Consider the following 15303-nt stretch of genomic DNA (forward strand, 5'->3'; position numbering starts at 1 on the left):
ACCTCATTCACATGCCACCTTCAGAGTTACATGCATTGACTTAACCATGGTCATTTTCAGTATAGGGTATCGACATCATTGGGAAGATTTCGCCGAAGTCTTTCAGTGCTCATGAGTTCATTTTGGTCGTCATCGATTACTTCACCGATTACTTCACCAAGTGGGTGGAGGCTGCTTCGTATGCGAGATTGACATCATCTGGGGTCGCTAGCTTCATCAGATCACACATTATTTGTCGTTATGGAGTCCCTCATGAGTTGATTTCCAACAGAGGAGTACATTTCAAAACAGATGTTGACACTTTGTTACAGAGATACGGTATTCAGCATCATAGATCGTCTACGTACAGGCCGCAGACTAACGGAGCGATAGAGGTTGCGAATAAGAATATTAAGAGGATCTTGTGGAGGATGGTTGAGACTTCTTGGGATTGGTCAGAGAAGCTCCCTTTTGTATTGTGGGCTTATTGGACTTCTTTTCGCACCTCTATAGGAGTCACACCTTACTTCTTGGTGTATGGTATGGAGGCAGTGCTACCAGTTGAGATTGAGATGGGCTAGTTGAGGGTAGCATCGGAGCAGCAGATTCCAAAGGCAGATTGGGCTCAGACTCAATTAGACCAGCTCAATTTCCCAAATGAGAGGAGATTGAGGGTAGTAGACTTGTTTGTGCCTACCAGAGGAAGATGGTCTGTGCTTTTAAGAAGCGGATCAAGCTTAGACCGCTATAGAAAGGTGACTTGGTTCTGAAGGTCATCAGGGGATTGATCAGAGATCTTAGAGGGAAATTCAGACCCAATTGGAACGAACCTTACTTCATTAGGGAGCTGACCCCAAAGAGCGCTGCATGGTTGATGGATCTAGATGGAAACCGATTCTCAGAGCCGACCAATGTGGATCGACTAAAGAGGTACTATGTTTGAGACCATGGTCATAGGATGGGTGGCCATCATTTCGATTAGCCATATACTCTTTCACCCTTTTGACATATAGACTATTGCTAGCCCATTGAGCCTCATGTGTGCATTATAGTCTTTCTTTCTTATCGCATTGCTCACATTTTTGCACTAGAATGGGGGCCCTTTAGTGTATGCATGCATTGTTTGGGAGTCTCATGAGTCTTGGACCTACATGTGCATCTTTCTCTCATTATTTTTCCTACCATCACATTACTGCATTCCATCATATCTCATTGGTTGTGTTCTTCATCTCTTCTTTTTTATTCTATCTACTACTTGTTTTGTTTCATATTCGCTCTACCCTAAGTGGTGATCCTTCTCAGTTCATTACATAGAGGATAGTCACATCATTTCCACTATCTATCCCACGGGCATTGGTTCGGAGATTCTTAGTTTGAGAAGGTCATCTTGCCAGAGAGAGTTTTTGTTACCTTAGCACTTGAGAGTGTGTCTATCCATCATTGATATCGTTTTTTGGGCTTATTTTGTTCACATTTAAGGTATATGCATTTGTATATATGTAAAAAAATAAATAATAAAATAATAAAATAAAAATAAAAAAATAAAATAAAAATAAAAATAAAAATAAAATGATGAAAAAATGAATGAAAAGAAAAAAAAAATAAGCACATGTGTGTATGTGCATAGTATTTTCCATCATTGGGCATGTATATTGATGTTTGAGGGTCACTTCATTAAGTATGTTGATGGGAGCTCGTATGTAAGCTTTCCGAGACCCTTCATTATTTGTATTCATGTTTCATATATTTTGAGAGTGAAATAAGTGACCTTTCTCTTAGGAGCTCTATGTCATTGTATCTTCCATCATTACATTCATTACTGATGTGACTTCACTTCATGTTGGATTTGAGCGAATCATCACTTCTCTTTGTGTTCTTCGCTTCACCATTATCCTCGTTTTTGCTTTTGATTCATCATCCTCATCTCACCCCTTATCATTTTCTTACAGCGACCCTTATTCCCAGTTTGATACTTCCTGTGCATCATCCTTACATATCTCGTTACCAAATCATTTTTCTTCATTGCCTCGTTATTGATATTATATTCACATTGGGCACCTTTAGGTCCATGGCTCACGAGTTTTTCTATACATGTTGCATTTTATACATGAGGGCATGGGTTTTTTTATCATTGGGTATTTGGGCCTAGTTTCCCTTCATTTCTATTACCTTATCACCCTAGCCTACGTTACGTCCCATGTTTTAAGACCACCTTGAGGCCATGGGATCAGATGTCGTTCTCGATAGCCCCTACTTGGACAGGTGTTTAAGATTTGGTTGATATTTGGATGTCATCATGCTTCTTCTTCTGGGGGATGCTTCATTGATGTTTGGGTTCGTTTCAACAGTGGGTTTGGATGACCGGGATTGCATATTTGATGATTAATGATTTGGTGTTGCCTGATTCGATGTCATACTAGGGTATATTTCCGTTTTGGATGAGATTTACGAATTTTCATGGACTTGCATGATCATCCCCAGTTACAAGATACACGTCGAGGCGATGACATTTTTGTTATCTTATCACGATCCCCTAGTGGAGCCTCTCTTGAGCCACTCAGTCAGGCCCACACTTTTCTGCATTCAGATGTCATCATGCCTTCTTTTAGGAGAGCCTTTTGGACGCTTAGATCTGATTCAATCACGAATGTGGATGACCGGGATTGCACATTTGCTGATAGGTGATTTGACATCATTTGATTTTTTTGGCCTATCATACGTTCGATGCCATACTGGGGCATATTTAGTTTCGGATAAGATTTACAGATCTTCATGGATCGCACGATCATCTCCACTTATGAGATACACATCGAGACGAGGACCCATTCGTTATTTTATTATGATCCTCCAATGGAGCCCTCAATGAGCCATTTAGTCAAGCCCGCATTTCTCGGCATTCAAATGTCATCATACTTCCCCTTCTGAGATCTTCATAGAGCTGCATGATCACTCCCACTTACGGGATACACGCCGAGACGAGGACGTGTTTGTTATTTTATCATGATCCCTCAGTGGAGCCTCTCTTAAGTCATCCAATCAAGCCCGTATTTTTCGACATTTGTATATCATCATGTTTTTTCTTCCGGGAGACATCTCCTTGACATTTGGGTTCAACTTGGATCACGGAGATCACACATTTGATGATGGATGATTTCATGTCACCTGATTCCTGACCTACCATATATTTGATGCCATACTATGGCATATTTGGTTTCGGATGAGATTTATGGATTTTCATGGAGTCAAACGGTCATCTCCACTTACGAGATACACGCCGAGACGAGGACCTGTTCGTTATTTTATCATGGTCCTCTAGTGGAGCCCTTCTTGAGCCATTTAGTCAGGCCCGCATTTTTCGGCATTCAAATGTCGTCATACTTCCCCTTCTGAGGTACACTTTTTTTATCTGTGAGTCTGATTCAGTTATGAACGTGGATGACTAGGACTACACATTCGATGATGGATGATTTGAGGTCATCTGATTTTCTGACCTATTACACATCTGGTGACATACTGGGGCATATTTCCTCTTTGGTTGAGATTTATAGATCTTCATGGATTTGCATGATCACCCCCAGTTACGAGATACCCACCGAGCTGATGATTTGACTTCATTTGGCCTTGATTCTCCAGTGGAGCCTTTCTTGAGACATTCGGTCGAGCTTGTATTTTCTTATATTGTCATGATTCTTGGATATAGTTATCTCAGATGCATAGACTCTCGCATCATCATTTCAGTGGAGTACAGGTCGGATCTCCTATACGTCCCCATTGAGTCATTCTCGAGTTATCAGGACAGACCGGATGCCCTAGTTGCTATACTGGGGCATATTCCCCCCTTTCAGCTATGGAGATGATTGTTTTCTCAAAGACTTGTTACAGTCCACATTACTCGGTCAAGAGATGTTTATTCACATTGATGGTCGTAGTCTTGATGATTTTTGCCTAAAGAAGCCTTAAGCAGAGCACAACCTCAAGGATTTGACTGCCCTACTATCCATGACTCTTCAGTAGATTGAGATCGTGGTAGTTACCCTAGTGAACTATTCGCTTGAGACTCCCCATTGGATCATTCATTTGAGATGACGATGGATTCATCCAGTAGAGTATTTTGAGTTGGAAACGTTCGACTTATTCTGGCACTTTGTCAGGCTCACGATTTAGTCAAATGGGTAGTGAGGCCATATTTATAGTCGATTTGACTATTCCGACTCGTCAGCGGAGCATCTTTTGAGACTCATGGAGTCTTTTTCAAACCCTTCCCATGGATTGAGAGTTGTAATAACACGCTACATTGGGGCATATCTTCCCCTCATTATCTTCTTGCATTTTTAGCTTGACATTCGAAGCCATCAGGTCTCTTTTTCCGTTTGGCGTTCAGAGTCGCATTTTCATTTTGGCATTCAAGGCCGCATTCTCAGTTTCAGCACTCAGATCTAGCATTTTTTTTCAATCAGCATTCGAAGTCATCATATCATTGCTTCTCAGTTTCGGCGTTCAAAGTCATCATCGCTTCTCAGTTTCGGCATTTAGAGTCATCATCGCTTCTCAGTTTCGGGGTTCAGAGCCATCATCGCTTCTTAGTTTCGGCGTTTAGAGTCATCATCGCTTCTGAGTTTCGGCATTTAGAGTCATCATCCCTTCTCAGTTTCAGCGTTCAGAGTCATCATCACTTCTCAGTTTCGGCGTTCAAAACCATCATCGCTTCTCAGTTTTGACGTTCAAAGCCATCATCTCTTCTCAATTCTGGCATTCAAAGCCATCATTGCTTTTCAGTTTCGGCGTTCAGAGCCATCATCGCTTCTCAGTTTCGGTGTTCAGAGTCATCATCTCTTCTCAATTCCGACATTCAGAGCCATCATCACTTCTCAATTTAGGAGTTCAGAACCATCATCGCTTCTCAGTTTCGGCGTTCAAAGCCATCATCGCTTCTCAGTTTCGGCGTTCAGAGTCATCATCGCTTCTCAGTTTTAAGCGTTTAGAGCCATCATCTCAGTTCCGGCGTTCAGAGCCATCATCGCTTCTCAATTTTGGCGTTCAAAGCCATCATCACTTCTCAGTTTCGGCATTCAAAGCCATCGTCGCCTCTTAGTTTCGGTATTCAAAGCCATCATCACTTCTCAGTTCTGGCATTCAAAGCCATCATCGCTTCTCAGTTCCGACGTTTAGAGTCGTCATCCAAATTTTGATGTTCAGAGTCGCATCTTCATTTTGGCGTTCAGAGTTATCATTTGTCCTTAGTTCGACATTCAAAGTCATCATCATCTCTTCACAATTCCTAGCGTTCAAAGCCATTATTCACATTCAAGCATTCAGAGCCACCGTTCATATTCAGATGTTCAGAACCATCATCTCTCTATAGTTTGGCGTTAGGAGCCATCATTCTCACATTTAGGCGTTCAAAACCATCACCTTTCCATATTTTGGCGTTTAGAGCCCTCATTTTTCTTTAGTTTGGCGTTTAGAGCCACCATCTCTTTCCAGTTCGGAGTTCAGAGCCACCATCTCTCCTTAGTTCAACATCCAAAGCCACCATCTCTTCTCAATTTGGGTGTTCAAAGCCACATATCCAGTTTGGCGTTCAGAGCTATCATCCTATCATGATCAGCCATTCGTCGCCACCTTTTCGGCGTTCAGAGCCATGTCTTCGATTTGGCATTTAGAGCCACCATCTTCTTCAGTTTGGCATTTAGAGTCGTGTCTTCGTTTTGGCTTTCAAAGTCATCATCCAACTCGGCATTTGGTGCTACCATCTTCCTTTAGTTTTAACATTCAGAGTTGTCGTGCATACTCATTTTGACATTTTGAGTCACCATCTTTCCTCATTTTTGGCATTTAGAGTCACTTTTCCTCAACCATGTCATTCAGAGTCACAGCTCCTGACATCCATATTCACTGGCATTATACATCTTACCTTCATGGCTTTGCGTTTGTCCTTAGTCTTTCCTCACCTCGTTACATTGTGCTTGTCGCTTATTCATCATGCTCTTCTAAACTTCCCATCCCCTTGCACATGACATGGTCCCTTGAGTTCACGACACATATCTCGATCATGTTGTTGGGCACCCTACACTTAGCGTCCTCGTGCAGTTACATAGGGCAGGCCCCTTTGGATGAATCATTTCCTGCACTTGGAGATGGTTCAACCATTACTCATCTTTGACACCGATTTTTGAGTCACTTTTGGAGAAATCTTAAATAGAGTCTGGATCCCTAATGCTGCCTTGGGAACACTCTGAGAATTACCTTCCTCTTAGGATTTTAGACCCTTGAGCGATCTTATGTTTTACTTATGTACCTTTCGAGGGTCTTTCTTTGTTCTTCAATAGAGTTCACTTCATTCCACTCACTTTTCACACTTTCTATTCACTCTAGTATTCATATTCCTTTCACTCGTGAACTCTATCAAAGAGGGGCATATTTATAAACCCCTTCTGATGAAGGGCATTTCTTTTAGTTTTTCTTTTCTTTTCTTATTTCTTCTTCATTTTTCCTTCTAGCCACCCCGAGAAGGAGTTATTCTTGGCCAGCCAAAGATAGAATTGGAAGTGAAAGAAAGCGGTTAATGGGTGATCCATTCTCGGGCAGCCAAAAAGGATTGGGAATGAGCTATTTTTTGGTGGCTAGATGGGATGGAAAACAGGAAGAAAAGCAATTGATGGTAAGTTGTTTCAAAAATGAGGGACACAGCTAGGCAAAGAGGAGACAAAATTGAGCAAAAAGGAGGCACGGTAGAGCAAGAAGCGAACACATCTATTTGGAAAAGATGGAGCATGTCAGTTACAAAGAGTTTTTTTTGCAATTTTAGGGGGGACAGTAGGAGGTGGGGAAGAAAAAAGGGAAAGAACGAGATAGCTGGAGAGTGAGAGAATCAGAGAAAGAGATGGGGGTTACAGAGGAGGAGCGCGTTGATGGTTTTGAGAATGAGGATAGCTTGAGAGGAGCTTCTCAGGTATGACTACCATGAGTTTTTTTTTTTACCTTTTATTTCCACACTGATTTTCTTTCGTTTTCAACTGCTTTTCTGGGTATTTGATTTGTCGATCAGTGAGGCTCTTATCATGTTCATTATGAGGTATCTAGAGATTATTGGCTGCATTTTTTTTGCTTTGAATCGGTTTGTGGCTTTTCCACCGGTATGAGTCCATTGAGCAATCATGAAATGTGGCTTCCATTCATTCGTTTTTGTTTCTTTTTCCCATGCTTTGTTTTCTTGGTTGTTTTCCCCTGCTTTCTATGTGTGTTTTCGGGTGTATATCAGTATGTACATCACCAGCTGCTTGTCTAGAGGGTATCCAACAACTCTCTGAGGCATTGGCATACAAAATCACCTTCCATGATCTTAGTCATGTCCTATGGGAGAGTTTGTATGTTGGTGAGCCATCATCTTCAAGGATTGAGCCTCTACTTTGGGAACTCGAGTAGAACTTGATGATTGTATCGGATGCCATATATGAAAAAGTCCGAACATAAGCTATTACCGACATAATGGGAGCTTTCTTTGATGGGTTCTTGTTGACTTTGCTTGCTGGAGGTCTATCTCGTGCTTTTTCTCGGCAGAACTCTCCAAACAATAGAGGATGATTTCAAATCCCTTAAAGATGTGTTATGGTCCAATGGAGATGACTTGTCAGGTGATTTGATAGACAAATTCTTAGGCACAGTGGGAGGTGTGCTCTCTCTGTTCCGAACTGACATAGAGAGCCTCATTCAGCGCTTCAGGCATGTGACTTTGGAGACATATAGTTCTTCTGTCCGACCCAGACTCCCATTACCTCCTGCTCCGGGGCAATGGAACTCAACTGAATCGAACACACTCCTGCGTGTTTTATGTTACCATAGTGGTGAAGTTGTTTCAAAGTTCCTTAAGAAAACCTATAACTTGCCTAAGAAACTGTAATGAACTTGAGTTGTGACAAATGGTGAAGTGATGCAGTTCCTATCCTTGCGTGGGAATTACACCTAGCAGAACTTTCTGCTTGTATTTGGTAGAAACTTACCCAAGTGTGGTGGTTCTTTCGAGAATGAAGTTGAACGAGGACCTTAGATTGATTCTCGGCAATTCAACAAGACCCTTGGCTGCATAGAGATCTGGTATTGAAGCTAGCGCCACTCTTGAAACTGGAGGTAAGAGATTTGGCAATGGGGGCTTCTTCGTTAAGCTTACAGTTTTCTCAATTGTTCAGGACGGCATGTTGATAGCACAAGACCATATTTTTGGACCCGATCAGTCCATCCTGAAACTCAAGGACCTTGATGAGGTGATAAGAATGGTGGATGCCATTAGTTATGGGCTGGCCACAGGAGTCTTTACCTAGACCCAACACGTCCATCTCCATACCCAATTTCTCTCTCTACTCGTTTTCACTCTCTTCCATACCCATCTCGCCATCTATCACCCGCTACCATCATACCCATACCACCATTCTTCAAATGCCCACTAATCCATTTCTCATCACCATTTTCCATCACCCGTCCCATGCATCCCCCATTCGTTCATTTCCGTCACTCCCCACATGCATGAAGCTCCATGCGTGCATGGGAGCCATGCAAATGTGGCCATCTTTCATACTCATTTTCCTTTCACTACCCCTGGCTATACTTCACACCCATCCTATGCACATGGCCGCCTCTATCTAACTCCATTTTCAATCCCCATACTCATCTCCAACTTCATACCTTACTAATCCCATACCCGTCACCACCTTCCTCTCTCTATATCCTCCATACCCACCTTCGTACCCATTTCTCTCACTAACACGTCCACCACCCCTTTCCACCCCCCATACCCATTAAACCCATCGTTCATTCACATACCCCACTCATCCCTCCACCACCACTACCACCGCCGGGAAATCAAATCCTTCGATCAGGAGAAAGCCTAAAAATTTTAATCTGTTTACATGAATGGACTCCATAATGTTCGCAGCTCTCGAAAAGATCTGTTCCCAAGGCGCGAATGGCCTCGCTCTCCAGTCTTTGTGGCCGAATCTCCATGTTGCTCTCTCCTCCGCCGAACTCAACCTCTCGTCTGGCGTCAAGGCAGCAATTTGGGCTAACCTCTTGAAAACTCTGGGCCTTGGGTTCCAGTCGCGGAATGTCTTTCGTGATGCCGATGATCCTGCAATTCAACCGATTAAGCAATGCAAGAAGTTGAATTTGAAGATTGTTGCTACTGAGCATCTTCATGACTCGTTCGTTGGCCTCTATGATGCGAAGGCATCCATCGTCACCGGCATCTCGGCGGTGCAGCGCCGCGTGCTTGAGCAACTCACCACTGCTAAAACAAATGGAATAACCCAAAGTCAACTATGTGAGGAGTTTGGCATAAAAGCGAACAACATGTTTTATGTACTAAGGAACCTTGAATGCCGAGAGTTGATTGTGAGGCAATCATCTATTGTGAGGGAGAAGGAGTTGCTTCCAACCAAACTGGAAGATGTTGCGCACTGGTGGTTTATAGACCTTGTCTTGGGTGGAGAGTCTTTATTGAACTCTATGAACAAGAGCAAGGAACGCTTCTTGGGTTTCAGGAGCTCCCGAAATTCCCTTGTTTGGTGGGTTGACAAGATGAGAGGTCACAAACTCATTCCTTAAAGAGAACTAGAAAGACAAGCTACAGGAGAAAACGTTCTATGCATTGCCACCTTTGGTGGGCCACTCCTAAAACCCACGTGCCCCACTCCTTTATTCTCATGCAAGCTTTCAAAAACTGATTTTAAAAAAAAAATCGTTTTTACATGATTTTAATTCTTCACTTCTTTTTCTTTCTTGGTTTTAAATAAATCCAATTTTAACAAATCAACTCTTGCCATTTTCAACCAGGCATGCATGCTTCATTTTGTTTGTTTATTTATTTATTTATTTATTATCATTATTATTATTATTTTCATTTTCATTTTTATTTTTATTTTTATTTTTATTTCCTTTCCTTGATTTTAAATATTTTCCATTCCTTAATAAATTTGGCTGCCACGTTTCTTCCCAGCAAACATCTTTCATAAACCCTCCTTGATTTTTAATAATTTTCTAACTTTCACATTTTTAATAAGCTTGAATTTAAATTTGTATTTCCAAGTGATGGAATTTATGATATTAATTCATGCAAAAATAAACCAGGCTATGGTGGGGGCCCAACATCAGTGAATGTTTTCTTTAAAAATAAATTTGAGTGAATTGTGATGTCTAATGATTTCTTACTCAGTTTAGTTGCATGCGTGACATATTTTGTGTTCATTAATTGTACACTAACCTCATTTCTTGATAGCGCATTGTGGTTTGCTGCCAAAGTACGTGCCCACTTTCACTATGGCTATTCTTTATGCATGTTTTAATTCCCCCTGTGTGCATGATCGTTCTAGGTATTCACTGATTTCTTTACTATTTGTCATGATTGTTTCATTTTATTAATAGAGACACGTTTTTAAGGACTTAGAGGGGTGCTACAATCTTTACCGTACTTTCCCAATAAGTAACCTGACCCTCGATCCCGGACTCGATTTTTCACAGACCTATTTTTCCTTCTGAAGTCACACTTAGGGTTTTTCTTTCTTATTTTATTTTTCCCTTAAAAAATAAAACAAAAATAAGTTACGATTCCAAGTCTTTTTTTTTTAAAATCAATTTTTCACAAATAAATAAAAAAGCGAGTTCCGTCATCAAGTGAAAATGCATCAAGCAAAATGTGGGATCCACACACCCTCAAACAGATTTTATAATAATTGGAAAATTTTCTTTTTTCTGGTATATTAAACTCGGTTGAAGAACATACAAATTATGCTGCTGACGCAAAGATGAACGTAGATCCAGTCGTATATCATTTGGATAAAATAAAAAAAAAATGGCTAATTTTGATCTCCCACGGTCTGGATTTTCTAGTTTGAAACTTTCCAAACTATTTTCACTCTCAAATTGCTTCGGTTATAAATTCAGAAGCTTCCGACTCCTGATTATCCTTATGATACGTGACATATCAAGCTTGAACTAAATGATCAAAATTGCAGGCATCATCTCTTAATTATAATACACATTATTAAATCGAATATATTGAACAATTACTTTAAGGGACATACAAGAGCCATTAGTATCTTCTTGAACTAAACACAGGCAGTGATGCTGCCAAATCAATGATTCAAGTTATAATCTATTGGAAGATGGTAAAGCTACCAATAGAAGAGTAAAACAGAAGTGAGGCTTAAGGCTATCTGTGTGTATTACTATGAGGGAAAGCATCATCATATCCCATTACTCATATTTTTTTACAGGGAAACCGAAGGTGATGTTTGTTCATGTCCCCGGAACAAGACTAGTATCACTGGAGCATTACAACTCATTGTGCCCTTGCACTGCTTATGTATTGGAGAGCCCACATGAATTACTCTTTTTCTGAGTCATAACTTTAACCTCTATAACTATAATGAAGAACAATAAACAAGAAAAGAAAATAAAAGAAAAAAATAATAATAATAAATCCTCAGATATGATCAAAATGTGCCGGTTGAAATACTATGAATCCAAAATGCTCAGTTGCCATTTGATGCTCTTGAAGTTCCCTGTAAAATGTACATCTTAATGCAATGTTCAAAATGGATCACACTAGAAGTATGAAAGATAGTAGTAGTAGTAGTAGTAGTAGTAGTAGTAGTAGTAGTAGTAGTAGTAGTAATAATAATAATAATAATAAGGTTCTACCTGAACTTCTTGTAGCAATTCTTCAAGTTCAACTGTTATCTCAGAGAAGGAAGGCCGATTTCCAGGAACTGCCTCCCAACATCTCTGCATCATGTCCACCAGTTTGGGATGTGTATTCTCAGGAAGATCTGGTCGCAGTCCCTGGAAAATATAATATTAAAGAAAATCTATAGGGAGAGATCATTTAAGAAATAAGCTTTTATCTTACATCAACCCTGATTTATATGGAGGTGCTGTGATCACGCATTGTACATAAATGGTTAATGCTATTTCTTCCATGAACATTACAGTTAAGGAGAAAAAAACTTCAAGGTTCCTATTATCTATAACAGCATAAAAAAAAAATGCTTGTTATGAATCAATCTCACATGTATCAAATTGTACAACTCAAAACATCATGGTCATATAAAATTGAGATTAGGCAGTCTCTGCAGATATTTGCATAACTCTGGGCATATAATCTGTCATGCAACCATATCCCACAACACACCACATTATGTCACTGAAATTATCTCAAATTTTGTATACTTTGAATAAGAAAATTCTACCAAATATAGGAACAAGTTTTGTTTCTCCTTCTGACTAATCTACATAAGCATGCTTCTGAACATGGGGTTCCAATCCTCATTTCTTAAATCTGATCTGTGAATGAAAGCAGATGAATATCTATAGTTAAATCTCATGCAGCAGAAACATCTGAAAATCCCTACCTCCCTGGTCCATGACTTCATTTTTTTTTTTGGGTAGAATTATTTATTAATGTAGATTCATAGGTATAGGTTTACAAATCTTGGAACCTGACATGATTATGGAGTTGAGTTGATAAATTCAAAAGTTCTGCACTCATTCTCATAGTAGCAAATTTAAGTATGTCAGAGATGATAAGACTCACAAGATACTTCAGATGAGAAGTATAACATCTAACACAGTGCACCATGATCAAATCTTAACATGCTTGACAATTGTGTGTTATTGAGTTAAACTTCACCTATGAATAAACATAGTACCTAGCAATTGTGGATCTTAATTAACAATGCAAAATGGAATTTAGAAGGGCCAAGTGTCCACTTGATATACAATAATACTTAAACCTCATAATGGTCTACAATCCCTATTGATGGGTTATGATTTTAGGGAGGTATGGAAAGGCAAGTTGTGAAGTAAATAGCTGCTGAGATTCCAGAAGATAAAATTCAGGAATTTCTGGACAGCAACTAATTTACAGTATGAGTTTAGGTGACAACCTAAAAGTAGAAAAATAGTTAGGATAGTGAAAGTAGAGTTTTATGTCAGAGAAATAAATAAAACTGCAGTTGGTTGTTCGCAAAAGTGAGCACAACAATCACAAAATTAAAGACAAAAAAAACAAAAAAAAGTAGAATCGAAGCAAGCTCAAAAAAACAACAAAGCCTATGTTTGGAATGCAAGTGTTTGAAGGGAAAACAAAGGAATTGAATTAAAATCTTCCATTCCAGGATTGAAAATAAAATGAATTTGTACATGGGGGGGGATTTCAGATAATTTTGTAAGAGTTTTTAAACCTTTTAATGCCTACAAAAAGTAGAATTTGAGAGGATTTGAAATTCATTAATAATATGGTTATGTTTGATTCCTAGAAAATTTAAAGGAAAATGCAAGGGAAAGAAAATACAAAGGAAAAGTAGAAGGAAAGAAAAAGTGAAGGAAAATAAAAAATAGATTAAAAATCGATAAATTATTTTTTTTGTTACTTCAAATTCATTTTATTTATTTTAACTCATCAATATAAAGATTAAATAATTTAAAAATACATAAGTTTTTAATTAGTTTTAATTACATTAGATTTTCTTTTATATTTTTCATAGGACAACCAAACATTAAAAAATCATTTTCCTTTACATTTTTTTTCTTTCCTTAGTATTTTCCGGGAACCAAACATAACCTATAAGTTGGTAGATAGCTTCATTCCTTTCAAAAGTATCCTTCTCATTATGTCATCTTGGTTCTGCAATGTGATACATTTTTCCTCGTCTCCCCTCATTTTTTTCTTTCATCCATTAAGAACACAGTTGTTCCTTTAGTCTATGAAGAGATTTTTCTTTTACACATTTGAAATATCTGTACAATGCCCCAATGAGTTTGATGATTTTTTTTTCAATTTTTTGTAGCTTCTTCTTCTTCTGTTTTTCCTTTTTTTTTTTTTTCTTTCTTTTTAGGAAGTCTAGAGAACTCTAAACAATACTAGACTTAGATTTTTTTTCCTTCCCTTTTTTTTTTGAGGGGGTTGGTGGCAGGACCTCTAAACAATACTAGACCTAGAATTTTTTTCTCTTGTTTGGATTGAAAGTTTCATTAATCAAACTTGAATCACATTTTATAACTAAACTATAGACTCCTAAAAGCTTTTTAGGCAAGCAAAACTCTTCTATAAACAAGACTAATCATTATACAAACCACCCAGCATGCTGGTTTGCAAGTCCATAGAAACTCAAAATTAAACTCATATAAATAGGAGATTTAAACAAACCCATGCTTCCCGATCCTTTGACAATATGTTCTGCATCACCATTACATGGGCACTTCTCTTGTTTAAAATGTTTTTTTTTTTTTTGATAGATTTCTCTGGGTTAAAATGTTCAGTCTACAAAGTTATGTCATTTGCTACAGTCATCTCTATTTCAGGGATTTGATGAATCCTCCTTAATAAACAGAATGTTCCTATCATGTCAATGTCAATCCTATCCACATGATTAATAACAAACTCAAACTTTCAGATATTTTGTGTTTGTTGTGACTACTGTTGGGCACAATAGTTCTCCAACTCACTGCATGCTAATCACAAAAGTTTACTAGTTTGGAGTGTAGTTTGGAGAATGGCGCATATATGTCTGTTTTGGTGTGTTTGGGGAGAGCGAAATCGAAGAATGTTCCAAGAGGAAGAGATGTCAGATACAAGCTTGAGGAACCTCTTTCTACGGTCTCTTCTTGAGTGGTCTCAACAGATTATGGACTTGGCCTATCTCTCTTTTCTGAATTTGTTTGGTGATTGGAGTGTTGGTTAACTTTGTCCTTTCTAGGTTTTTTCCCTCCTTTGTTGCCTTGGGTTTGGCTTTCTTTGTATACTGCCGGTGTACATAGGGAGCACCCCCTGTTTTGGCATGTTTTAATTTAATTTTGTCTCTTTGTCTATCAAAAAAAAAAAAGGTTTACTAGTTCAAAGGAACTTTCCACCAAAAGACTCCAAAAGGAAAAAATAAATAAAGATCTAATATGAAATTGAAAATATGATAGCAATTGATACCTTTTTCTGTTACATTAGATTTCCTGTGCTCAAGCCACATGATCTCTTTTTTCTTGATATAAAAAACAAATTTAAGTTGCAGTTTGCCATTATAATAATGCAACTGGAAATTAGAGTTTTATAGTGATTTTCTTGAAGTTCCCATTTTGAGTTTTACTAAAGATGCAAACTTAATTACCAAAAAATGGTAATGTAGAAAGTGCAACTTCAAGCTGCAGTTTTGTATTGAAAAAAGAAAGACATGTCTGCGTGGCTCACCGTACAAGCACAAGAAAAATTTGGCTTAACACACATCACTTGTTACAAGATTTTCCATTTATTCCTTCTTTTTTCTAATATTTGAAATAAGATTC

At 38.7% G+C, this 15303-nt stretch overlaps 1 protein-coding gene across 2 annotated transcripts in view; it reads right to left on the bottom strand.

The window, feature by feature from the left end:
- Nucleotides 1-11167: 11167 nt before the first annotated feature.
- The window catches only part of LOC100246204 (serine/threonine-protein kinase STY17), a 34043-nt gene continuing 29907 nt past the window's right edge, over nt 11168-15303 (bottom strand). For both annotated transcript variants that reach the window (XM_059734423.1, XM_010666680.3), the window contains exons 15-16: nt 11671-11811; nt 11168-11531 (exon numbers count right to left, since the gene is read on the bottom strand). In XM_059734423.1, the coding sequence (XP_059590406.1) occupies nt 11502-11531; nt 11671-11811 (171 nt within the window). In that variant the 3' untranslated portion in view covers nt 11168-11501. The remainder of the gene's footprint in view (nt 11532-11670; nt 11812-15303) is intronic.

This window comes from Vitis vinifera, chromosome 18 (genome assembly GCF_030704535.1).
Source record: "Vitis vinifera cultivar Pinot Noir 40024 chromosome 18, ASM3070453v1".
Lineage (NCBI taxonomy): Eukaryota > Viridiplantae > Streptophyta > Magnoliopsida > Vitales > Vitaceae > Vitis > Vitis vinifera.